Source organism: Podarcis cretensis (genome assembly GCF_951804945.1).
Source record: "Podarcis cretensis genome assembly, chromosome: 3".
Lineage (NCBI taxonomy): Eukaryota > Metazoa > Chordata > Lepidosauria > Squamata > Lacertidae > Podarcis > Podarcis cretensis.
In genome coordinates this window covers 125,486,746-125,512,583 of record NC_137172.1, presented here as the reverse complement: position 1 = coordinate 125,512,583, position 25,838 = coordinate 125,486,746, and the positions used below count along the sequence as shown (strand labels likewise).

General features: G+C 46.0%; 1 protein-coding gene across 2 annotated transcripts; it reads left to right on the top strand.

The window, feature by feature from the left end:
* The first annotated feature begins 371 nt into the window (after positions 1–371).
* EVA1A (eva-1 homolog A, regulator of programmed cell death) lies at positions 372–25,590 on the top strand. Of its 2 annotated transcripts, none has more exons than XM_079970131.1 (3): positions 372–783; positions 19,431–19,595; positions 24,320–25,590. In XM_079970131.1, exons 1-3 carry the CDS (start codon positions 594–596, stop codon positions 24,634–24,636), a joined length of 672 nt encoding a protein of 223 aa, XP_079826257.1. In that variant the 5' UTR covers positions 372–593; the 3' UTR covers positions 24,637–25,590. The 2 variants fall into 2 exon arrangements, with proteins under 2 accessions (XP_079826257.1, XP_079826256.1); XM_079970130.1 differs by having other exon boundaries at positions 382–783; positions 24,272–25,590.
* The last annotated feature ends 248 nt before the right edge of the window (positions 25,591–25,838 follow it).

Genomic DNA, 25,838 nt, shown 5'->3' with positions numbered 1-25,838 from the left:
GGAAGGAGTGTGAGCACATTCAATTTTCTGTAGCAGCTTTGAAATGGTGCACCAATATCTCTGATCCGTTCATGGCGCGCCAGAGAGAGTTTCTCAGTTTCCTGCAAACTTTCACAAGTCAATTCTTTGTCACAAGTAGAATTTTAAAAATACAGCTTGCTATTTTTTGTTTGTTTTAGATTACAAAAGCGTCGGAGATGAAAGTCCGGTGTCTGGGGCACCCAAGCCCAAGGCAGCGCGCCTGGCAAGCGAGGGAGCGAGGGCGCGTGTCTCCGGGGAAGCGCTCGGGGGCTCCTCCGGCTGCGGGGATGACACGGGCTGGGCTGGGGGTGCGAGTGGGGTGGGTGGCGGGGCGGCGAGGGCAAACTTTTCTTTTGCTGAGCGGGAAATGGGGGTGTCCCTTGGCGTTGGGCTGGGCCCGGGTCGCGCGGAGTCTCCTCTTTTCTCCCTCGGCTCATTCATTCCTCTCTCAACGCGGCTGGCTGGGCTCCTTTCAGATCTTTTTTTTTTGACCTGGTTAACGCAGAAGGGGGACTCCCCCCCCCCGACATGTCGGGCCAAGTTTAGCTTAGACGAGGCTGGCGAAGTTTTCCATGTCATTTCCTGTTGCTGCCCTCCGGAGCCGAGCACCCACCCACCTCGCCGCCTCTCCTCGCCCGCGCTCCCGCCTTCTCTCTCTCGGCGATGCGCGCCGAGGACCCGCTGGGCGCTCGCCGTCCGGCCGGGGGGCTCCGGCGAGGCTTCCTGGGCTGCGCGCAGCTCCGCCGAGAGGAATCGTGAAAGGTAAAAAGGAAAAAGGGAGCCCCGTCTTCTCTCCGGGGAGAACAAAGCCGCGGGGGGGGGGGTTGGGGGGTTGGGGGGCTGCTTTTCCGCGGAGCCACCGGGACCTTTGACAGCTCCAGGTGCGCCCTCTTAGAGGAGGAGAACAAGGGCCGGTTCCTCCGCGAGAGCCGTCCAAGGAAAGGCCGGGGAGCCGAGCACCTGGGGGCCCGAGCTCCCTTTGGAGAGGTGCTGCCGAGCACCCGGAGTTTGCTTCCAGAACCAGGGAATTTCCGTCTGGTCAGAAGCAGGTTCCGGACTATCTTTCCATTCGTATTAGGAGGAGGAAAAGCTGGCGGGCGGCAGCAGTTCAGAATGAAAGACCCCAAGGGGAGGTTTGTTTGGCAAGCAGTGGCTCATTCGCCGTGGAATAATTCGAGAAAAGAGTAATTCAGGAGAAAAGCAACTCAGAGCTGGAAAGGAGCTGTGAATATGAGCAAGCATGGCGCTCGAAATGTGTGCTCTTTAGTTTCTGTGTAGGGTTGTTTCCAGCAGAATACTGTATATGGACATACTTTAGTTTTCGCAGAAGTAACAAAGAAGTTGTACGTTCATAGACGTGAAGTTCTCTCTCTTAAAAACCGATACTGTTTTTAATTTCAATAATTACACTGTTTCATTACATACTGCTAAAACTAGAAATACACTCATATCCTGCTGCATACAACATACCGGTAAACGTAAAGCGCAGCACTAACACAGGGACATTGCTAGGCACCTAAAACACTCAGGGCTCATGCCCAGGACAGAAATTTGCATAAGATAGGCATATGCTAATTTAGATATAAAGATGCAGATTTGGGGTGCTTTTATAGGGGAAAACAAACAAACGGTGGCTTTTGCTGTCAACTGTGTTCCGGGCAGTGTGCCCGGCTCCCCTACTAAACAAATAAGGCCGGGGTCAGGAGGCCCGGGAACAGCACGAAAAGCTTGTGGCCTCTGGTCCCCGTCCTCCGTCTGAAACATCGCTGCACTAGAGCTGTTTTTCACAAGTGTATGTCAATTTCTGTAATGATTCCTTCTCTTCCTTCCCAGCATTTTGTCAAGCATCAGTTTCACCATAAGACATTCCTCTTAATTTAAAGGAAACAGAGTCTCTTGACTCCATCTCTCTTTCTTGAAAATGTATCTACAGTTACCTCCCCTATTTTTCTGATCTTGACTGCTGCGCTCCCTTTCTGAAACACTTTGGGGGGTTACTTTAAGTGCTAAACCAGTTTATCTGCTAATATTAATGTTATTTCTAGAGGTGCCGGACAGCCAGCAGTTTCTATTACTTGGGTTAGACTTTTGAGTTTTTAATTAAGTCAAAATGCCTTGTAGAAATATAAACTGTAAAAAAGAGGAAAATGCAGAATTTCTCTTTCTCATTCCTGTTGTTTTGTAGACAAACAGAACATTAAAAGAGAGCAATGGTAGAAACATACAGAAGCGGCTCACAAGGTTGAGATGCCTTCTGAGCAAGGGCCGACCCACCCAGGAGACAAGGGGAGGCAACTGCCTGAGGGGGCAGGATCCAGAGGAGCAGCAGATCTGGCCACCAAAGGAAGCATCACCTGCTCCTGCTGCTGCTGCAGTGGCAGCAATGACTGCAGCCCCTCCTCCTCCTCAGCAGCCCCCCCATACCACCTATACCATGGCCTCTTGGTGAATCAGGGGCGCTGAGCTCCTTCCACCACCAGGCAGGAGAAGGCAGGGGCTGCCCTCTGGGGTCTCCTGGGCTCTGCACCTGCCCAGCATGATTCAGAGAGGGCCCCTTTGGATTCTCAGTTCAATCGTCAAGTCAGGTTGATTTGATTCCTACCCTGTTCTCAATGTAGATTTTTCTTCCTCCCTTGTTCCTGATCATAGAATCATAGAATCATAGAGTTGGAAGAGACCACAAGAGCCACCAAGTCCACCCCCCTGCCAAGCAGGAAACACCATGAGAGCACTCCTGACATATGGTTGTCAAGCCTCTGCTTAAAGACCTCCAAAGTAGGAGACTCCACCACACTCCTTGGCAGCAAATTCCACTGTCAAACAGCTCTTACTGTCAGGAAGTTCTTCCTAATGTTTAGGTGGAATCTTTTTTCTTGTAGTTTGGAACCATTGCTCCGTGTCCGCATCTCTGGAGCAGCAGAAAACAACCTTTCTCCCTCCTCTATGTGACATCCTTTTATATATTTGAACATGGCTATCATATCACCCCTTAACCTCCTCTTCTCCAGGCTAAACATGCCCAGCTCCCTTAGCCGTTCCTCATAAGGCATCGTTTCCAGGCCTTTGACCATTTTGGTTGATGTAGATCTTCACTCACCCCTTATTCCCTGGCTGGGGGGATGGGGTGGACACCATTTGGTGGTTCACCTCAGGTGCCAAAATTTCTTGGGCCAGCTGTGTTTCAGAAGCAACTGGTAATTAATTCAAGCATGCCAGAAAGAAGTTTGTGACTTGCTATCCTGGTTTTCTATATGAACACAAACCATAGGAAGGAGGAAGTGCTATAAGTTGAGCAGGCCCTGTTTGTAACCCAGGAGTAGGGTCCTTCTTAGCCTGCATCTACTCATGAGTAGTCAAACAGAGGCATTCATGAAAATCTCTAGTACTTGCTACAGGATGGACATAGTCAGCATTTATTTTTTTGGGGGACAGGCTTTTTGTTAGGGGGAGGCAGAACTGAGTTATCTGCAATGCAAATGGTCAGTTAATTAAGCATTTCTATTTATTTACTTTATTGGGGAGGCAGCTGCCTCCCCTACTCCCCCCCCACCGTGCCCATGTGCTACACCCCTACAGTCCCACTTCTGCAGCTCCCACTTCCCCCAGAGACTGGCAACTGATGGACCAGAGCTCTCCCACCCTATTAGGGAAGCAAATGTGGGTCAGGGGCTGCCAGCTGTGGACTCTTACTCAGTTGGCATGTTGTCTTTTTAGGCATTGGGTTAAATAGATGTTGTGGCCAGGTATTCAGGCCAGTGCAGCCTTTTGGCATGGTAACCGTTTTGGACAGGTCTTCAGAGCCTGTGCTGAATGCATACCCTCTAGCATTCCTCAGATGAAAATAGGGACATTTCTCACTCCCTGCCAGCTGACCCTCCTTGACCCACCATTTTTTTGTCCACCCCCCTGCTGCAGAGCATTTCCACCACCCCCACCCCGATGGGACAGAGCACACAGCTTCCACTGTCCTGAGAAAGTCCCTGAATCCTGATTTCATTTTATTCTTTGGTAGATTTACAAAAAGCACTGGCAGGGGATATAGGGACATTCTGGGATCAAATAATTGCATTTTCACTTTTAATTTGTATACCACCTTTCTATATTAGTATTCTCAAGGTGGTTTACAAGCTGAAGAAACAAGAAAATAGAGAGCAAAGATCACACACATAATAACATTCTGATCCAACACAAAAAGTCACAGTAACTTTAAAATAAACAGCTTAAATCAAATAAAGCAATATTGCCAGCTCAAGGAGTCTGAAACTGGTATCATGATCTGAACTTCATACTAGTTTCAGACAAAGAATTGGAATATTGCTCAGCTTTAGACTGAAGAACCCTTTGTGATCGAGGTAACGTAAGAAATGAAGAGGCATTCCCAGAGCAACTTGAAAATACCCAAACATAGGGGAAAGAAGCTGGAGGCATTCATGCTCCCTATTAAGGGGATCAGAGGCTCCTAAACCCCTTCTGCAAATTCAGCCACGCTCGTCTGAGTCTCCTGCACTGGTCTGACGGCTTTGCTGAGCCCTGACCCCCGGTCCCTCTGAAGGCAATCCTGTAAAGGGATTTTTAAAAAATGTTTAATGTTTTATTATGTTTTTATGTATGTTGGAAGCTGCCCAGAGTAGCTGGGGTAACCCAGTAAGATGTGTGGGGTATAAATAGTAAAATCATCATTATGGAATTGGATGTTTCTATTTTCATCAGAGAAATGTTGGAGGCTCTGCCTATGTGAAATAAATGTTGTCACACTGAATGGAGTGCATGTCACTGATTATATGGTGTTGTCACAGGCAAGGGTGAATCTAGGTTTCATTTCACCTGAGTCAAAGACGCAGTTTGGCAACCCCTATGTGCATTTGTGTACACACACAGGCTGGGAGCCTCAGTGGAGCCCCTTCTAGAGGTGTTAGGTAAAGGTAAAGGGACCCCTGACCATTAGGTCCAGTCACGGACGACTCTAGGGTTGTGGCGCTTTACAGGCTGAGGGAGCCGGCGTTTGTCCGCAGACAGTTTTTCTGGGTCATGTGGCCAGCATGACTAAGCCGCTTCTGGCAAACCAGAGCAGCGCATGGAAACACCATTTACCTTCCTGCCAGAGCGGTACCTATTTATCTACTTGCACTTTGACGTGCTTTCGAACTGCTAGGTTGGCAGGAGCAGGGACTAAGCAACGGGAGCTCACCCTATCCTGGGGATTCAAACCATCAACCTTCTGATCGGCAAGCTCTAGGGTCTGTGGTTTAAACCACAGCCTTACCCACGTACCGGAGGCAAAAAAACCCCTCTGTTCCCTCTCCCTGCTCCCTTGCTCCCCCATAGCTCTGGCTCTGGTGTTTGCTGTAGATAACAAGTGGTATTCTGTCACTTTCTCTTCTGGGTTTGTAAATGGTCTCCCAGGTATCCGTTTGCCTCCTTTTCTTGATTGTGGATTTTTGTCAGACAAGCTAGAACAAATGGTTCTAGACAAGGGACGGTGTGCCAGGTGCTAAGCAGAAGCTTGCTGCCTGCAGAGATTTGCAGCAGTCAGTACATTTGTGACATATGATGGTGCTTATGTGGCAACTGCCTAGTTGAAGTGGGTGCTCTAGAACAGGGGTTGGCAAGGTTTACCTCGCCTGGCCAGTTCACTCCAGAGGAGATCCCTCTGTGGGCTGGATTGCGCATGTGTGCACGATTTCCAGCATCCGCGTCTGCACAGACACGATTTCTGGCGCTGCGGAAGCGAGTCCCTGTGCCAGTTTAGCGCAGCGCGTGGGGACTCACCGAGCAGGTGGCTTGGTTCGGGGGCGGCTCGTGGGCCAGTTAAATGACCCCCGTAGGCCGCTTGTGGCCCATGGGCCTTAGGTTGCCTAGCCCTGCTCTAGAAAGTGGGCCTGCTGCAGGGACGGCTCCGCTTCCAGGTTGTTGCTGCTGCTGTTATTACCCCTGCTACAACGTTTATGTCTCTCAAATGTGATGCACATGGTTTCAAAGTCATGTGCATAAGAAAACAGAAATGATAAGAACATAGATGCAATTACCGTATTTTTTGCCCTATAGGACGCACCGTCCCATAAGGCACACCTAGTTTTTTTGGGGGGAAATAAAGGGGGGAAAATTTACTTCCCCCCCAGGCGCGGGGCTTGGGTGGGGGAAGACCGAGCTTCCCCCGACCCCAGCCCCCAGAACAGGCAACTCTCTGCAAGCCATGGGAGCCCGGCACCGGGCTCCAGCGCCTTGTGGAGAGCTGCGCGAAGCCTGGGCGAGCTGAGCTCAGCGTTTCCAGCCTTTGGCATGCAGGCAACTCTCCGTAAGGCGTGGGAGCCTGGCGTGGGCTTCCATGGCTTGCGGAGATCTGCGCGAAGCCTGGAGAGTGAGAGGGGTCAGTGCGCACTGACTCCTCTCGCTCTCCAGACTTCAGCGAAAGCCTACATTCACCCCATAGGACGCACACACATTTCCCCTTCATTTTTGGAGGGAAAAAGGTGCGTCCTATGGTGCGAAAAATACGGTGACTAAAAATTTTAAGTGAGTGATTCATCTTTATTCAGCCATTTTAGAAATTGGATTAAGAGTCTGTCAGCATGAACAGAACGTATCTAGCTAAGAAACATTAAGGATGCCTTGAAGACAGACCCACAGGCAAGGGAGACTTCCCGCCCGGATTTCAGCTACTTTTACTTTACCATCAAGCATCACCATCAGATATGTGGGCTTCCCCATCCTTACAGACTCTTAATCCAGTTTCTAAAATGGCTGCATAAAGATGAATCATAATTACTATTAATTTTATGTCTTTCTGCCTGGTTGACTCTCTCTCCACAGCTCTCCCTGGAGGAGAAAAGCACAAGCAAACATTGGCTAGACAACTTACAATTTTGAGAATAGATCTTAAGCTGTAAACTCTGCTTTGCTTTCTGGGTCATGATTAGAGTGCCAGGGGTTGGGGAAAGCACTAAGATATAAAACTGACCAGGTATCTATGATATGTAAAGTGGCAGAAAGGAGATTTCTAAAATTAACAGTAGTAGCAAGAGCAGCAGCAGCAGCAGCCCATTAGTTTAAAAGACACATAAACACACCCATCTAGTGCAGCAGAACGAGCTGAGCTACCCTAAAGCCTCCTCAGCATGAGACCCCAAAGAAGAGGCCAAGTTGTGGTTCTCTCCCTGCCTTCCGCCCTTGCAAACATATTGTGGATACTTAAGCACTTTAGTTTTACAAATAGCAGCTAACTAAACTGAAAACTAAACTGGAGAATCTTTTCTGATTCTTTCCCTATCCTCGCCATTTGCAAAGAAACAGAAGACACTTATTAATACTTAGCAGCTAATTGAGATTTGCTTGCTTGTTTGTTTATTGCATTCATATTTCAATTTTTCTCCAAGAAATTTAATCAAAATAGAGGCTCAGGAGGGTCCCCTGCCCTTCCTAAGCCACTCCTAATGAAATATGCTAGAATGTTGTTTTCAACCCTGGAAACAGGGATGGGACATAGACATGGTTGTGGTTGCGTGTGCTGTCCAGAGACGAGTGGCCAGCCCAGGAGACAGTCAGAAACAAGTCCAGAGCATCTCTTAATGTAAGATATTGGATATGCATGTAAGGAACAGAGAAAGAAATGGGCTCTAGCTTAGGTGGATTGGGGGGTTTAGGGTGGGCAGTGCCCTACCTGCCCTAATGGACCAGTCTCTATGGACTTGGCATCATAATGACATCTGGTGTTTGGGTGCTTTGAAGTCCCAAAGTTGGGACTTCACAGCATCATGTAGGACTTGAAAACAGCCCTTTAAAGCATTTGAGGTACTGCCCATCAGCTGGTAAGTGGTAAAGCCAAAGCCTGCTTTCCATCTGCATCAGTTGCCCAAGGTAGCTCTTCATGGATGACTCCAGCTGTGTAGCTCCTGCTGCACCTTGCCAATGCACAACCAAGAGCATGCTTGAACGCTCTCAATTCTTGTCTCTACCCCCACCACATCTGATGGGCAGGTAGGCATGGCTTGGGGGAAATGGCCTTGCAGGTCAAATGTGCAAGGCCCTGGCATGTGTCCTGTGGTGCAGTGGCGTCCCACCCCTGCCTTACAAGGTGGGGACAACACTGACCCAAGAGTCAGTAGTATATCACACTTTAATACATGTTGCAGCTTATATCTTCACTCATTAAGAGCTCAGGCTAAGGGAAGCTTGTAGTGCTTTCCAGGCCTCTTGGGGGAGTTTCAGGGAGAGAAAAGAAGAAAATGGCAGCTCCCCCTCCCTCCCTGGGCTCCCTTACGTAGCAGCAGAGCCTTCTGGCTGCAGGTGCCATTCCCTCCGTGCAAAGCTGTCGGGGATGCATTCCAGGAGTGGGTTGAGCCACACACCCTTAACACCGACACACACTCCCTGAGCACACATGGCTCTCTCACACAACCCCCTGCTTGTCCCCCCCCCTCCTCTGATCCACTCAGATAAGCTGAGGAAGTGAGAGTCCCTTTTCCTGAACTCCTCCTCTTACTCTCCTTGAGTGTTCAGGGATTGGGTCTTCTCTTTTTAGAAAAGGTGGGGGCAGAGGGTACATGTGTATTTGTGTGTATGGGGGGGGGGTGTCTAGCCAGTTCTGAAGGCATAGCGATCCTGGCTGCTTCGTTCAGGCTGTGGACAGGTTGCCCCAAGAAACACAGGAAGCATCACCTGCTGCCTCTGAAAAGAGACTTGTGTGCCCTCAGCTGCCATTGCTGCAGAACCTCTGGGCTTTCTAGCAGCTGAAGAACTGACCTTTACAGGAGTTTTAAAAGGGGGATAATAATGGGGGGAGGCTTGTGCATCACCTCACATTATTGTAAGCAAAGTTGTACCCCCCCCCCACTCAAAAGCCCACCCCCATCTGGGGAACCTAGCTCCCTTTGCTATCTTTGGAATGGATTTTGCTTCCCACCGAAAAATGACAAACATTCCACTGTGAGGACTTTCAGATCAGCCCTGCCTACTTTCTCTCGCAGATGTCCTTCTTCTCCCTCCTGGCTTTCTCTCTAGCCCAGCAGGGATTGTGTGAGCTTTGGAGTTCCCTTGAGCTGCAGAGGGAGCAGTTGGGGCTTTAGACTAAGGGACAGGCCAATAGAATCTGACTGTTCTCATTCTGGAAGGGGATGGCAAAAAGAAATTGCCTTGAAAAGTGGGGAAGAAATTCAGTGACATTTGGTGTGCGGTAGAAGTTGGCGCTGTGGGTTAAAGCCTCAGCGCCTAGGGCTTGCCGATCGAAAGGTCGGCGGTTCGAATCCCTGCGGCGGGGTGCGCTCCCGCTGCTCGGTCCCAGCGCCTGCCAACCTAGCAGTTCGAAAGCACCTCCGGGTGCAAGTAGATAAATAGGGACCGCTTACCAGTGGGAAGGTAAACGGCGTTTCCGTGTGCGGCTCTGGCTCGCCAGAGCAGCGATGTCACGCTGGCCACGTGACCCGGAAGTGTCTCCGGACAGCGCTGGCCCCTGGCCTCTTAAGTGAGATGGGCGCACAACCCCAGAGTCTGTCAAGACTGGCCTGTACGGGCAGGGGTACCTTTACCTTTACCTTTTTAGGAAGTGTGAAGGGTCTTTCTGCTGAGCGGTCCAGGGTGGTGAAAGTTTTACATTGGTCCCCGGAACAAGACCAAACTGCACATTGTTAAATGCACAGCACACAGTTGCACTTTCAATTCTTATAAAATTCCTTGCTGATGAGGGGCTCCCTTTTGATCTAAGTTTGTGGAGAGGGGAGATTTCTCTCTTTCCCCCTCTAAGAAAAAACCCTCTCTTTCTCCTCTCCCATCCTCATTGGGTATTAGAGGCATCCAGGCAAGGGGTGTGTGTGTTTTCATCCCAACTTCATCAATGGGCAAGAAGAAATAAACCTCCCCTCCTTGCATGCTTTTTTTTTTTTAAATAATTTTTATTGGAATTTCCACAAATTTTTATCAAAACAAACAAAACAAAGCATAACAATAAAAAACAAACAAAACAAAACATAACAATAAAAACATACAACACATATAATTTCAGCTCTTATTTTCTCATAACTTACTTTCCCGACTTCCTCATACCTCCCCTTTCTGTATTCTCATGTCTAATTAATTGGTCAGCAAATCCTTCCCTTACTTTCAGCTTAATTTTAATAACACTCCTTTTCTTTCAACTTAAACATTTACCGCTATTTACCCCTAAATTTCTCATCCAGCATCAATCTAACATTCACTAATCTTTGAATATTTCTTTAAATAGTCTTTAAATTTTTTCCAATCCTCTTCCGCCATTTCTCTTCCCTGGTCTCGGATTCTGCTCGTCATCTCTGCCAAAGCCATATAGTCCATCACCTTCATCTGCCATTCTTCCACGGTGGGTAGATCTTGTGTCTTCCAGTACTTCACAATAAGTATTCTTGCTGCTGTTGTAGCATACATGAAAAAAATTCTATCTTTCTTTAACACCAATTGGCCGACTATGCCCAGGAGAAAGGCCTCTGGTTTCTTAGGGAAAGTGTACTTAAGTACCTTCTTCAGTTCATTATACATCATTTCCCAGAAAGCCTTAATCCTTGGGCACGTCCACCAAAGGTGAAAGAATGTTCCTTCAGTTTCTTTACATTTCTAACATTTATTATAGGGCAAATGATAGATTTTTGCAAGTTTGACTGGGGTCATGTACCACCTGTAAATCATTTTCATAATATTTTCTCTCAAGGCATTACATGCCTTGAATTTCATCCCAGTGGTCCATAACTTTTCCCAGTCAGCAAACATAATGTCATGACCAATATCCTGTGCCCACTTAATCATTGCAGATTTAACCGTTTCATCTTGTGTATTCCATTTCAACAGCAAGTTATACATTCTTGACAAATTTTTAGTACTGGGTTCTAACAATTCAGTCTCTAATTTTGATTTTTCCACCTGGAAGCCGATTTTTCTGTCCATTTTAAAAACTTCCATTATCTGATAATAATGAAGCCAGTCTCTCACTTTCCCTTTTAGTTTCTCAAAACTTTGCAATTTCAATCTGTCCCCCTCTTGTTCCAGAATTTCCCAATATCTCGGCCAATTAACCTCCATATTAAGTTTTTTAAGGGTTTTTGCCTCCATAGGCGACAACCACCTTGGAGTTTTACTTTCCAACAAGTCTTTATATCTGATCCAGATGTTATATAGTGCTTTCCTGACAATATGATTTTTGAATCCTTTGTGAGCTTTAACCTTGTCATACCACAGATATGCATGCCACCCCCAAAAATTGTCAAAACCTTCTAAGTCCAAAATGTCTGTATTCTCAAGAAGAAGCCAGTCTTTCAACCAGCAGAAAGCTGCTGATTCATACTAAAGTTTAAGGTCTGGCAGGGCAAATCCGCCCCTTTCTTTAACATCAGTTAATATCTTGAATTTTATCCTAGGCTTCTTGCCCTGCCAGACAAATTTAGAAATATCTTTCTGCCACTTCTTGAAACAGTCCATCTTGTCAAGTATTTGTAATGTTTGAAACAAAAACAACATTCTAGGCAATACATTCATTTTTATAACTGCAATTTGTCCCAACAAGGAAAGCTTCATATTTGACCAGATTTCTAGATCTTTTTTTACTTCCGTCCAAGTTTTCTCATAATTATCTTTAAATAAATTCAGATTTTTAGATGTCATATTTATCCCCAAATATTTCACTTTCTTAACCACCGTTAACCCTGTCTCATTCTGAAACCTTTCTTTTTCCAATGTAGTTAATTTTTTCTCCAAAACCTTTGTTTTAAACTTATTCAATTTAAATCCTGCTACTTGACCAAACTCTTGAATTAATTCTAAAACTCTTTTGGTACTAGATTCAGGCTCTTGTAATGTAAGTACTAAATCATCTGCAAATGCTCTCAATTTATATTGTTTCGCTCCGACCTGTATTCCTTTAACCAACTGGTCCTTTCTAATCATGTTCAGCAAAACCTCCAGGACCGATATAAAAAGTAATGGAGAGATTGGGCATCCCTGACGTGTCCCTTTTTCTATAATAAATTCTTCTGTAACCTCATTATTTACAATAAGTTTTGCTTTTTGCTCAGAATATATTGCACCTATACCATTTTCAAACCCTTGACCTACCCCCATCCCCCGAAGATTCTTCATCATAAAACTCCAAGAAATATTGTCGAAGGCTTTCTCAGCGTCCACAAATATCAGAACTGCTTTAGTGTTAATGTCCACTTCCAACTTTTCCAAAATATCGACTATGTTCCTTACATTATCTGATAAGTGTCTTCTCGGGAGAAAGCCTGCTTGATCCCTATGGATCTCCTCCATCAAAACTACTTTCAATCGTTTCGCTAAAATGTCAGCAAAAATTTTGTAATCCACATTTAATAAGGAGATAGGGCGGTAGTTTTTAAGTTGAGTCTTTTCTATCTCAGTCTTCGGTATAAGTGTGATGTAAGCCTCTTTCCACGTATCTGGTGCCCTCTTTCCCTCCAAAATTTTGTTGCAAACTTCTTTCAAAGGTTGTATCAACCACTCCTTCAATGTCTTATAATATTTAGAAGTCAGTCCATCCGGTCCTGGAGATTTTCCCAATGCCATATTTTGGATGGCACCCTCTATTTCTTGCTCTGTTATTTCCTGATTCAATGTTCTTTTACTTTCCTGTGAGATCTTTCTCAGGCCATTTTTCTCCAAAAACTGTTCTATGTCCATATCTTTCTGCGGCCCTTGTGTGTACAATTGTCTAAAATATCTCTGGAAGCAATCCCTAATTTCTGTTGGTTTATAAATGTTCTTTCCATCCACTTCTAAGTTTGTAACTATATTCAATTTTTGTCTCTTTTTTATTTGCCAAGCCAGCAGTTTACCACATTTATCTGCCGATTCAAAGGTCTTTTGTCTCATTTGCTTGATTTTCCATTCTATTTCTTGGTTCATAAGCTCCATGTATTGTGTCTGATAAAATTTTATTTCTTTCAAAATGTCCTGTGATTTTGGCTTTGATCTCAATTTCCTTTCCCCCTCTTTTATCTTTTCCAAGATTTTTTCCTTCTTTTTATTCTGTCTTTTCTTTTTAATTACATTCTGTTGTATCAAAAATCCTCTCATCACTGCTTTACTTGCATCCCAGATTATTCTTTTTTCTACATTAGTCCTCATGTTAATTTCAAAATAGTCTTTTAGAGTTTTCTGGGCCTTTTTGCAAACTTCTTCGTCTCTAAATAGGGTGTCATTCATCCTCCATCTAAAGGTGCCAGTTGTTGTTAACTTCATCACCATCTTTACAGCATTATGGTCGGAGCAAGTTTTTGGGCAGATTTCAACTTTTTTTATCTTAGGTACCATTCCTCTAGTAATCCAAATTTGGTCAATTCTAGTCCATGTCATTTTGGCTTCAGAAAAGAAGGTTCCCTCTCTTTCAAGTGGGTGTTTTATTCTCCAGATGTCAACCAAATCCATATTGTCAGTCATATCGAAAAAGATTTTTGGTAGTCTTCCATGTTTTGTAACTACCTGTCTTTGAGCTTTGTCTATATTAGTTGATACTACTCCATTCATGTCTCCCATCAATATTAAATTTATGTCCATATAGTCCATCAATATCTCATGCAGCTTCTTAAAAAATTCAACTTTCCCCTCATTTGGTGCATAAATTCCCACGACCAAAAATTTATCTCCTTGAACTTGAATTTCAATTGCCAGGTATCTTCCTTGTTCATCTTTAAAAATGAATTTCGGTTGCAATTTTTCCTTTGCATATATCACCACTCCTCTTTTTTTAACTTTATCTGATGAAATAAATTCTTGTCCCAATCTTTTATTGATAAGTAGTTTCCTATGTGACCTCGTCACATGAGTCTCTTGTAAGCAGATCAAGTCCAATTGCTCTTTTGTTCCTTGCATGCTTTGAGCAAGACCAATTGGGAACCCCATATCTATAGTAAATTTTCGAAAGGCACCTAAAAGAGGACAGCACAATTTATTCCATCTCCTCCTCCTCTATAGCACAAGGAGTAACAATCTTATTGATTTTAGACAGCCTCATTTTTTGGACCAGATCCTGATGAATGTTGTGTCTTTCTCCTCAGTCAGCCGAAATCTGGTTAGAATGATGTCCCTCTTATTGCTTCATCAGCCCAATGCAATCTGAGAAGGGCTCAGTGAAGAAAACCTGCTTCGATGGTCTAATATGACTATACCCTGCTTATTCTGTAACAGCCCACACCCTGCTTACCTAAGAGTAAGTGCCATCGAATTCAATAGGGCTTACTTCAGAGTAGACATATGACTGCTCTGCTGGATGCTCTCCCCAGGGAGGTTCGCCTGGCGCCTTCCTTACAAATATTTAGGTGCCAGGCAAAATCATTCCTCTTCTCCCTGGCCTTTGACTATGGCTTTTGAAACGGGGTGGGGGGGGGGTTGGTGGTGGTATTGTTTTTGTTCGTTACTATGATATATATATTTGTGTTTTTACATTGTAAACTGCCTTGTGATTTTTGAATAAAGTATGGTATAGACATTTAATTAATAAATAAATACCAAAAATGTAGCTGCATATTAGACTTTTGTTGAATAATTAGTATAGAAATGCATGTTCGACTGTCTCTCTGCTCCTGTTGACAGAAGATAACTACATGGTGACTGATAATCGTCTGACTGCTAATCACTTTATCTCCAAAGGGTGATCTGGAAGTTATCCTCAAATGCTTTGAGCAAGGCTGTTTTTCTGCTGTCTGCACCTGGAGGCTTGGAAAGGAGTTAGAAGGAGCTGGCAAGCTGAAGAGTTGTCATCATGCCCAAGAGAAAGTCAGCCTGTATGGGTGGAGAGGTAGAGGCTGTAGCTGCCAGCCACCATCCTGCCCACCAGGGATCAGGTCCTCACTAGGCCACGCTTATCTAGTAAAAATATTTATTGGCATTTATTAGCATAAACCCAGAAACAGGAAGTAAACTGAAAGGGCACCTATAGGGAAGACTAAAAAAATGGGTCAGTGTGGCAACAGGCACATCCACTGTGGTTCATTTTTGGGGAAAAGGCATTATAGAAAAGTATGTGATCATTGTGTACATGCCTCCCATGTGGGGTGGGAATGGAAAATAAGCAAAGGTGCGAGCTAGGAGGTTTAGCTCAAAGTGTGATACAATCTGGCATTGTTGGCAGACGGAAGGCAGGATTCAACATGTTAAGAGACTCCAGTGAATGAGGAGTGTTTAGGGCATGCTGGGTTCTGAAAGGAAAGAACAGTGAACAAGTTTCTTAAACTTACAGTTTGTTCTGAGAACTTTTCAGTTAAGCGTTTTGTTTTGACAAGTAACAACCTTGCTGGTAGGATGTAGGAGCTGTTGAATATGTCTGTTTTTAAATTACTAGGCTTAACAGGTTTATGGGGCTATTGTTTCACCTATTCTCTTCGGTCTCAGCCAGGCTTCCTGCAGAGTAGGCATAGCCTGGGTGCCAGAGGGATCAGTAGCTGTCTAGCTGCTTGTGTCTCTGGGTCTCTGGGCCTTGTGGAGGGCTTTTCTGAAAAAGCCCATGCCTCTGTGGGCAAAGTCAGAGTTTCTCAAACTTCTGAACTCCTTCTGAACTCACCTCCCTTCTTTACCTCAATTTATAGAGACGCCAGTCTGTTGGGCAAACAAGTACACAGCTGTCCACTTCAGCCAGCCAATCTGACCCCCCAACGGATTGCTCATCACTCCCCCCACTCCCTCCGCCAGCGCTGGCAAAATCTCACCAGAAGCCGCAGCTGGCATAGATGAGAAATGCCTGCAAGCTGGGCAGCATCACCAAAGCATGCCAGGGGAAAAAGAGAGGGCGCTGGCCTTGCCTTTTCTCTCTTGATGCTGGCTGCTCAGAAGGAGGAGAGCCTCTTGTCTGGCCAGCAGAACTGGGACCCCTTGCATGGCCAGACAAGTGTTCATTCCCCTCCAGGCGTTTTGATGTCTAAGGCAGCCCTAATTCTTTTCCAGCTCCAGCAGCCTCTGGCTCAGCCATCCCTAATTATTTTCAGCTGAATGACCCCAACCTACAAAAAGGCTAAATAAGGGAAAACACATCATGATTTATTGCTGAATGCAAAGTACACTTGCAGCAAAGTCTACAATCCCAAAGCAACCCTCTGTGGGGCTTACTTCTGAGTAGACATGTATAGGATTGGACTGCTGCTCTACTGTATTGGAACATATATTTTAACTGTTCAAGAAACTACAGTGTTCTAGTTAGATCTGTCACAAAGTGTTTCTGTCCTTGTCGTTGTGCTCAGGAATTGTTTGCCAATGCCAGCAGCAGTTACGCACGCATGAATGCGCCACTGGAAGAATCCTACCAAGCGCACGGAAACAATCCGCTTGTCTCTAACTGCACAGATTTGCTTCTCTGCCCAGCAGGATTTATATGCAGGTGCCTTTCCTTTGAGAAGAGGAAGAGTTGTTTTCCTCACATGGTTCTGTGTGGTTGTGGTTGTTGTCTTAAAATTCAATTGCTAACATTTCCTTTTCTTAGGATAACCCGCTACTTAATGATTTAAAAATACCTCAATCAATGCTAGCTGTCCAGAGGATTTTACTGTGAAAGTTGCCCAGCCCTTGCCAGGACTGGCTCCCAGGCTGGCAGCTGTAAGGGCTTTCCTTAGAGAGGATTCCATAACTTACACACTGAAAGAAAAATCTCTGGACCCGTCTGTTTTGAGCACCCAGTATCCTTTCTAGGATGTGTGCTAGCGAGGTTGCGGCACAGTTCGAAGAGGTTTTGGGTGGAATGGATGATCACTATTGCTTCCAGTCTAGCCTTCAGCCTCACTGTGGCACGGAAACCACCTTGGCCGCCCTACTGGGAGATCTGGGCCAAGAGATGCACCAGGAGAGTGTGAAGCAAGGAGGGCTCAGAAGCGCACCTTGGCAAATGGCACTGAAAGGGAAAGGAAGCAGGCAGGGAAACCACCGCAGTTCAGATTATGCGCTCGTGGCCAGAACTGGATTTACTCTCTGGAAATGCAAGTGGCATTTGTTGACACTAGAGCTAGGTGATACATTGTCAAAAACCGGCTTGAATTTTACTTCATGATAACTGTTTCATAATATCTAACCTGGCAATATATCGTGAATCACAGTGTGTGTGAGGACTGGGTGATATCTGGTTTTCAACACTGCAATATATCACCAGCAAAACGTTGCAATATATCATGATGTCTGAAATAAGGATGGAATTATGCAGAGGCAAACAGGGTAACATCCTGGCAACTGCTACTACTTAAGGGTAAATAACGATAAATGACGATATATCAATCACCGCACAGTCCCCTTCATCAGCATGCAGGCCAAAATGTATCCACATAGGGCTTTGGGTCGAGAGGAATGAGTCTTTCCCTCCAAATGTGTGCAAATGGCTGAGACCAACCTTGAAGAACTGTTGTCAAAACACAAGACTGCAGCGCTGGGAGGGGGAATAAATAACCATAGCAGAGGAGAGGAGGGGAAACCAAGGCAAGGGGGAGAGAATTCTTTGCCTGTCTGACCCAGACTGGCCTTGCAGGGCTGTAAGCAGGTCTCCTTCCAGAAACAGAGAGCGGGGAGAGAATCCCAAAACAGAGAGGCTTCCTTTACTCTGTGTCCAAGAGCTACAGGCCAGGGACGAGGAGAATGGAGAATGCATGTAGTTCTGAGAAATGTGGCACAGAATTACTGGAAGCTCCTCCATGAGGTTCAGCTTTGGCTCCAAGCACCGTCTACAGTGCTGTTAGCAGGCCTTGGACATATTCTGCCATGGAGGTGCAGCTTCAGTCAGAGACCTTCAAACGCTTCCTGAAAGAAAATGCCAGACAGGGAGAAGGGGCAGGAGGGCAATGTGATCTTGTGGCTGACAGCCCTGGCTTCCAATCAGGGAAGGACTTTGCCAAGCTTTCTCTGACAACATGTTTGGGGGAGGGCTCTCCCAGAGCTGTGCCTTGGCTTTCCTCTGTGATGACAAAATAAATTTGTCAGTCACAATGGATCTTTCCCCACCCTGGTGTTTTCTTTCTATGGTAAGGTTACAGACATTGCTGTCGCTTTCAGCAGATACTTGCCTGTAAGTTTTTATTTTTAATGTCCAAATCTCTGAGGTACCATGAAGTGCTTTGGGGTTCCCACTCTGGTTTGGGGTGCTTCATATGGATCGTGCTTTGCCTGAGACTAGCCCAGAATCCCTTTAAGTCAGGGGTTGGCAAGGCTTACTGGGCATGGGCCAGAGATCCTCCGTGGGCTGGGCCGGCGCAGTGTGATGCCAGAAATTGCTTGTGTGCATGCCCAGATGCCGAAAATCACGTCTGTGCAGAAGCAATTTCCAGTGTCTGGGCATGTGCAGAAGCGATTTCCGGAGCCACGGAAGACAGTCCTGGTGCTGTGTTGCACCAGTTTAGCGCAGCGCGTGGCGACTCGCCGAGTGGGCGGCTCTGTTTGGGGGTGGCTCATGGGCCGGTTAAGCAACTCTCGAGGGCCGCTTCTGGCCCATGGGCCTTAGGTTGCCGACCTCTGCTTTAAATCAACCAGTTTGGGATTCACAATCTTCTGCATCCCCTGCACACCTCTAGTGTCAGTTGTTTGCAATCAGTTATTTGTCATCTTTCTGTGAGAAATTGGACCAAAGGACAACACATGGTTGGTTCCTTGAGTGCACGTATGTAGCTATTGAAACAAGGGCCTTTTGACAAACCACCTTATGAGGCTCTCTGTCCTACATATTTTGACCCCGTCCGCCCCTCTTTTGGGGGATAGGTGACCAGCCTGGTTGTCTAACGTGTGTTATGATGATTGCAGTTTCCCCAGGTGGCTGGGCTGTCAGCAAACCAATCAAGATGCAGTAGGTTATCAGCAGTGATCTGAGTAGATCAGAAAGGTTGGCTTTCAGGATCAAAGGTGGCTAAACCTTCAAACAAAACAAAACAAAATGTATGTCCACTGCACTCTTCTTCTGTGCTCAAGGGGAGGCATTAAGAATACCGGCTCCCCCAGGAAGCCATGCTGGGTGTTACAGATTCTCCCTTGGATTAATATGGGCTGGAGGGAAAGGGAACTGCCAGGTGTATCTCAAACTATAGAATTGCCATTGCAATTTCAAGAAGAGTGCCACTTGCCCTCTCTGATATTTCTAAAGCAGCACTGAATTATTACCCGTTTGAGGGAACTCAGCTCTCATGACCATATTTTTTGATCTGAAAAGAGGAAGGAAAGAAAAAAAGGGCCTCTGTTTATTTTCGTGCTGTAAATCATTCAGGTGTGTTTCATGAGGGATTGAAATTGAATGAAGCAGCTACAAGCACAGCCACTGAGCAGAGGATTAAAGGCAAACAGCAGACTTCACCCCAAAGCATTTCACAGCACGGATTTAGGTCCTAAATGCGGGTGTCTAAAGGCAGAAGGAAGACTTTGCTTGAACCGCAGGCCTAGGAGCAGGCGTGATTCACCCCCATTTGCTTTGTATTCCAAAACAGAAAAGAAGAAAGGGAGGCATGCTGCCTTTTGCCCACTAAACACCCAGACCGTCCTCCTTCCTGTCAATGAGGCACCCAGGAAAGTATTCAGCCGGACAATGGAGCCTACGGGGACCAAGATGGCCTTGCTCAGCAACGTCCTGGCCGCCTATTCCTTTGTCACAGGTAGGCCCCCCTCTGGCCACCACTTCTGTTTGCTCAGGGGGTCAGCTATCTTTTTCATCAGGGGGCTGGTCCACTGTCCCTCAGACCTTGTGGGGGGCCGGTCTATATTTTGAAAAATATACGGTAAATACCCTGCAAGCCGGTCCCGCAGCTGCCTCCGGACCTGGAGGAGGAACGCACTCTGCACATGCTCAGGAGCACGTCTCGGCACTGCCCGCTCACCGGCGTTGTTGATGAGCCGCAGCCGCTCCATCAGCCCATCCCCGCGGAGCTCCCAGGCGGCGTGCACCAAGCTCCAGCAGCAGCGCCGAGCCAGGCGCCAGGCGCAGGGCCAGCAGGCACACCAAGCTCCGGCTGAAGCCCCACTACACACCCGTCACGATGCCCGTGGCACAACCCAGACCCGCCGGCCTCTCCTTCCATGCCCATGCCCGGTTTACCACAGCACGCGGGCGGCAAGGCTTCGGATTGGCTGCAGGAACTCCAAAGCTGTGCCAGCGTTGCCCCCTGCCCAGAGCCATCCGTGGCTTCGGATTGGCTGCAGGAGCTGTGCCAGTGTTGCCGCCCACCCAGAAACCATGCCAGCATCGCGGAAGTCAGTCCCCACGTGGCAAGGCGTCCTCAGCATGTGGGGACTGACCGAGCAGGCAGCAGGGTCCGCGGGCCAGATTTAGGAGCCTGGGGGGGGCCCACATCCGGTCCCCAGACTTTAGTTTGCTGACCCCTGTGTTTACTGGATGTTTCGTGAGGCTGTACCAGGGTATCTGAAGATCACATTTCAAGGCTGCATGAATTATTATTATTATTATTATTATTATTATTATTATTATTATTAAAACTTTTTGATTTGTTTTTGTCAACCGGAGAACCAAAGGAGTCCAGAAAAGGGAGCGTTGTGTGTATTTTCTGTGGTTTCTGATGCCCTGCTAGCTCATTGTGTTTTGTACACACTTATGCTTCACCGAAAGAGAGGACAGAAGAGGACTCACACTTGCATAGAACTTGCATGGTGCTAATTGATATGTATATATGCAAATTTTAAAGTAATCGTGATTTAAATTTCACATAAAACAAGTCAGCCAGTTTCCCACCACATCACCCCAATCTTGTCTATTAAATCAGACCCCACCTTATATCATCCCCAGCAGTTCTTCCATTAGTTTATCACCCAGAGTCCAAAATAAATTCCCCTTCAATTAATTATCCCCATTCATCATCAGCCACATATCATTAACATTGTCTCACATGAAAGGAAAGAGAAGTAAAAAGGGTGGTGGAGATTCTCCCTATTAGACAAAGGAGCCAGTAGGTAATCTGTTATACTTTTACTGATTTTTTTTCAAAAATATTTAAGCAGAAACCGCAAGCCAGTAGCTGAGCTTCAACCTCAGATGTACCAGGGCGGCGGGGGTGTGTGTGTGTCAACACCACGACATCTCTGTGCCATAGCAATATTTCTGAATTAGGATTGGCTGAGTGTTGGCCAGAGAAGGATTTTTAACAGCTTGGGCTGGTTCACCAGTTGGAAGAAGAGAGCCCAGCTGCTGTGCTGCCTCCTCTCTTCAGTTCCTGCGACTGACTTGAAGCGGGTTTACCCTGGAAGCTGCTGCAGGATATGGTTACAAAGATGCTCCCTGGCCCACCTGGGGGGAACCATGTTGCTGCTCCTTGGTTCCTGGGTCCCGTTAAGGGTGTTAATGCTGATATAGGAAACTTTAGATGGCTTGGGGCCCATGTTTCCAATAGAGGGCCTCTTCCAGTATTAGCCAACTGGGCTCTGAGAGGGGCAGAGGGACCCCCCTTTGCTGTCCTGCTGGAAGATGGCCCTTTCTTACGACCAGGGAGCTACCTTACTGGGCTTACGATGCCAGGCCAAACCCAGGCCCTGGGTGGCAGTGACAGAGAAAGTGCCTGGAGGCTGGGGGTGACCACGCTACTCTATTTTGCCGTGTTATTTCAGTAGTAGCAGCGATTTATTAATGTGCTCTTATTTGAAGTTCGTCCCTTTATGAACTTCAAAGTGGCAAATACTTCTTTTTTATTCTTAAGATTAAAGACCTCCTCACTGAGGAGCCAACTCTCTGTCCTGTAATTTAGAGAATTAATGATACAGATATATTTACTCAGCTCAAGAAAACTTGGCTTCTCTTCAACTGAAGTGTGAAAATGAAGTAATTGATGGAATGTCAACATTTTGAATAAATGTTTCCTCGGGTTACAACATTTATCTTTCATTTATCCTTGTGTTGTACTCCTTGCATGATATCTTTCAGTTCCTTTCCCCATATAATTATTCCTTTGCAACATGGGAATTATGGGTTTCATACCTATGTTTAAATTTGCTAGGACTGGAATTTGCTAGGGATGAGTAGATTGCCCCGTTTTATTCCATTATTCTGTTGCTTTTCTGTTCTTTCTTGGGTTCTACCCCACTGCCAAGGAGAAAACAAAGTCTTGTTTCTATGAAAGGAGGAAATGCCTATTCCTTTGGCTTTTAAAAAACAGAGCCTCTCTGCTGAATTGTACCAGTGCCACAGCAAGGAGCCTTTTAACTTCTAGGCTTCAAGTTAGTACAGTATATTCTTATTCTTTTAGTATATAAATAGGTTGCACAGTGTGTGAGGATTCTATCTTTTAAAACTAAGGCTGGCCCTATCGTTTCACTCTTTTTTAAACAAAAACAATAACTTTTTTTCCAAGGTGTGGGTAAAAATAGAAAGCAGCCTGCCACCCCCGTTGCCATGAGTGGTACAAGATTCCAGGGGTTCCAGGAGCTTTTCCAGAGTTCATGTTTCCTTTGGCACAGCAGAAACTGTGGTGTCTTTAGGATATATGTACACAACATTAGCCTTTTTTGGAGGGGTTTCCAGCATTAGCATCCCAAAAGGGTCTTGTTTCTCCCATAGCCCCAACTTTGGATTCATACAGACCTCAAGCATTGCTCTCCAACATTGCTCTGACTCTCCTGCTTACTACTGTGTTTGCCCATCATATTATTACTCCTCTTCCTTACACCAAGCTTCTAGATCACATTTCTTCTCACTTTCTACTCTGGCTTTATCTTTGGAGGAAGGAGCCTCACCCTTTTGCCATCTCAAACAGAGTCCTTTTGATCCATTGTTCTCTTAATGGCCATCATCCCTGACCACTGGTCCTGTTAGCTAGGGATGATGGGAGTTGTAGTCCCGAAACATCAGGAGGGCTGAGTTTGCCTATGCCTGAGGTAGAATAGAGATACCTTGCCTAGTAACCTTTGATAGCTTTGCCCTTGATGAATTTTGTCTAATCTTCTTTTAAGCCAAACGAGTTGCAGGCATTACTGCCCCAGAGCCAGTTCCATCGTGGAACCATGCGCTTTCCTGAATCTGCCAACATTCCACTTTATTGGATGCCCACAAATTCCGGGAGGAAAACTTCTCTACCCACCTTCTCCACAATAGACATGATTTTATAAGCTTCTTTCAAGTCACTTCATACTCACTTTCCCCCTAAATTAAAAGACCCAGCCTGGGGTTGGTGGAAGAACTGTGCCTGGATTGACAGGTGACAGTTTTGAGGCAGCTCAGGATCTAGTGGATCCTAGGTTAGCTTGGCCCCTCCCCCATGTGGGTGCTTCTGCAGTGCTTAGCTCACGGGGCTCCCTTAGTCAACCTTCCTGCAGCTGCGATGGGGACCTGCGCTCTTGGATGCTGGCCCTGCATGGTGGGCAGGGGGCAGCTTTTGGCTGCATGATTGGGGGGGTGTGTGTCTCAGGTTGCAGCCTCACTTTGTCCCTCAAGTAATCTGGTGCAGAGGGAAGCCGATAGTATGGGTTTGGTACCTCTGTCCTGTGTCCTGCCCACAGCAGTAGGTCTGCCATAGCGGCCGGGGTTGTTTGAAGCTCAGCACACATTCAGTATAACCTCTGTGGATGGTGCCATTTTATGACCTCGCCTCCATTATCATTCATATTTAAATCATTATTTTAATTATTGCTAAAATGCTTTTCTGATATGCTCACCGCTCTTTCTTTCAATGGAAGAATTATAGCATTATAACACCACGCCGTACTGCTATAATTCATTCTATGAGCATTGCTATGACACTCTGGTCCAGTCACAATATAACAATGACTGAATGACAGCATCACGTGGAGTCCCATAAAAAGGGGGTGAATGCAGTGTAGCAAATCCAAAATTGTATTCCTAGGGTTGGAGGCCCCCAAATGAGATGCATTCGTGTACAACTTTGGCCTGGAAGCACTCCTTAAGGAATTACTTTCCCCAAACACATTAGATATTTTAGTTGCATGTCTCGCTTTAATTTCTCACCTCAGTGTGTCACCATCTAACTAGATTACTGCCTTCTCTAATGACTCACTCCTTGGACTTTCTCCTCGTTCTCTTTATCCTGCATCTCGAAGGTCCAGGCGTGTGTTCAGTCCCCCACCGCATCTCCAACAACAGATTGTGTCTCAACTAGATCTCCTCATCTACATTTTCTTAATATGAGCCTCACATCCCTTTCCTCCCCCCACCCCACTCCACCCTACTCTGAGGCTCAAACTTATCTCTGTCCCCTTGTTTGGTGGAAAGCCAAAGGATTACAAAGCTGTTTAGAATTCACGTTTTCTTTGTTGGGCATTTCATTTTATCCCTCTGCACCCTCTAAAAAACATTTCCTCTTCTACATTTCAGAAAATCCTGAGCGAGCTGCTTTGTATTTTGTGTCTGGCATTTGTGCAGGCCTTCTCCTGACCTTGCTGGTTTTAGTACTCCGAATCTCCTGTCAAACTGATTGCAAACCATTGCAAACCAAAAAGCCATCGCGGGACAGTGACACTGATGGCAGTGACAGTGACGATGACTCAGACACTGCGTCCAACCTGTCTGCTCGACGGCACCGCAGGTTTGAAAGAACGCTGAATATGAACGTTTTCACCTCGGCTGAGGAGCTAGAGCGAGCTCAAAGGCTGGAAGAAAGGGAGCGCATCATACGAGAGATTTGGATGAATGGGCAGCCAGATATCCCAGGGACCAGGAGCCTAAACCGTTACTACTAACAGCTGGCCACTGCTACCACCTGATCCAGCAGTCACAGCATCCTCTAAACCTGTTGCTACTCAGGGAAGAGGGGAAACTCAAGAGTTCCCAAGGCAAGCTAACCCTAAGCTTTGCCTCCATTTTCCCCAGGCAAATTGCCATCAGGGTTTTCCTCACAGACATCTATTGCTGTTGCTGGTTTTTTGGGAGCAGAGGGGACATACCAGACAAAAAACTCACTTTATATTGATTTGAAAGCATCTATATCATGGATTTTTTTTACCACATACCTGGCAAGGATGAGATTTGCTTGTATATTGTTTTAACAATAATGATCCTACTAGAGGCAGGGCTGGAGCTAAGGGGTGGTGAGGTGGGCCTCCGCCAGAGGCACAGGCAATTGGGGGGCACAAAATCGTCTGAAAAATATGTCCATAAATATAAATATCAATTATTGCCTCATAAGAAATGGTTTTAAATAGAGGGTGAATTGAATGGGGGGGGGGTCGGGTTGGAAGAGAGGAGGGAAGAAGAGCTAATTTGTCCATGGCTGGGGGTGCAATTTGGATGGTTCTGCCAGGGGCGCAAGATCACCTTGCTATGACTCTGCCTAGAGGTGATTAAAATACAGTGTTGGTGAAGAGGGAACCGAAGCAATAAGTCATGATAAGGTTTGCAACATTGGGAAATTGTGGAATTAACCCATGTACAAAAAAACCAAACCTTCAGAACTGAGTATTCTCACACTATGAAACTATCTTGGTGCTTGGATGCTCAATATTCAGTCTTGTTATTTAAGGCTGTTTCAAATCTTGCTTTAGTGGCAGTAAATTTTTAAAAACCTGTTATCTCAGGGATAAAATCCTTCCCCCAATACAAGTTCCCCCATCCTTTCCCCCCATCCAATATTTTTCCCATGGGGGCTTGTTATTGCAGAAGTTGTCAGTGGTGAGTAAACTGTTAAAAACCTCAAAGGTTGAAAGAATTTGTGAGTGTTTGTGAGAGTGCGCGTGCACACACACACACACACACACACACACTGCTGTGCAGTGCCTTACTGATACTAAACTGTAGTTTTCTTATTAGCAGTTATGCATAAATATTTCATATACAGTATTATATTCCCCCTTTCCCACCGAAAATAGTTTTTTTCACAGTTGCATTGCAGGAATACAATGGGAGCAAGAGTGGCTTAAAAAAACCACACAAGGATGAATTTACT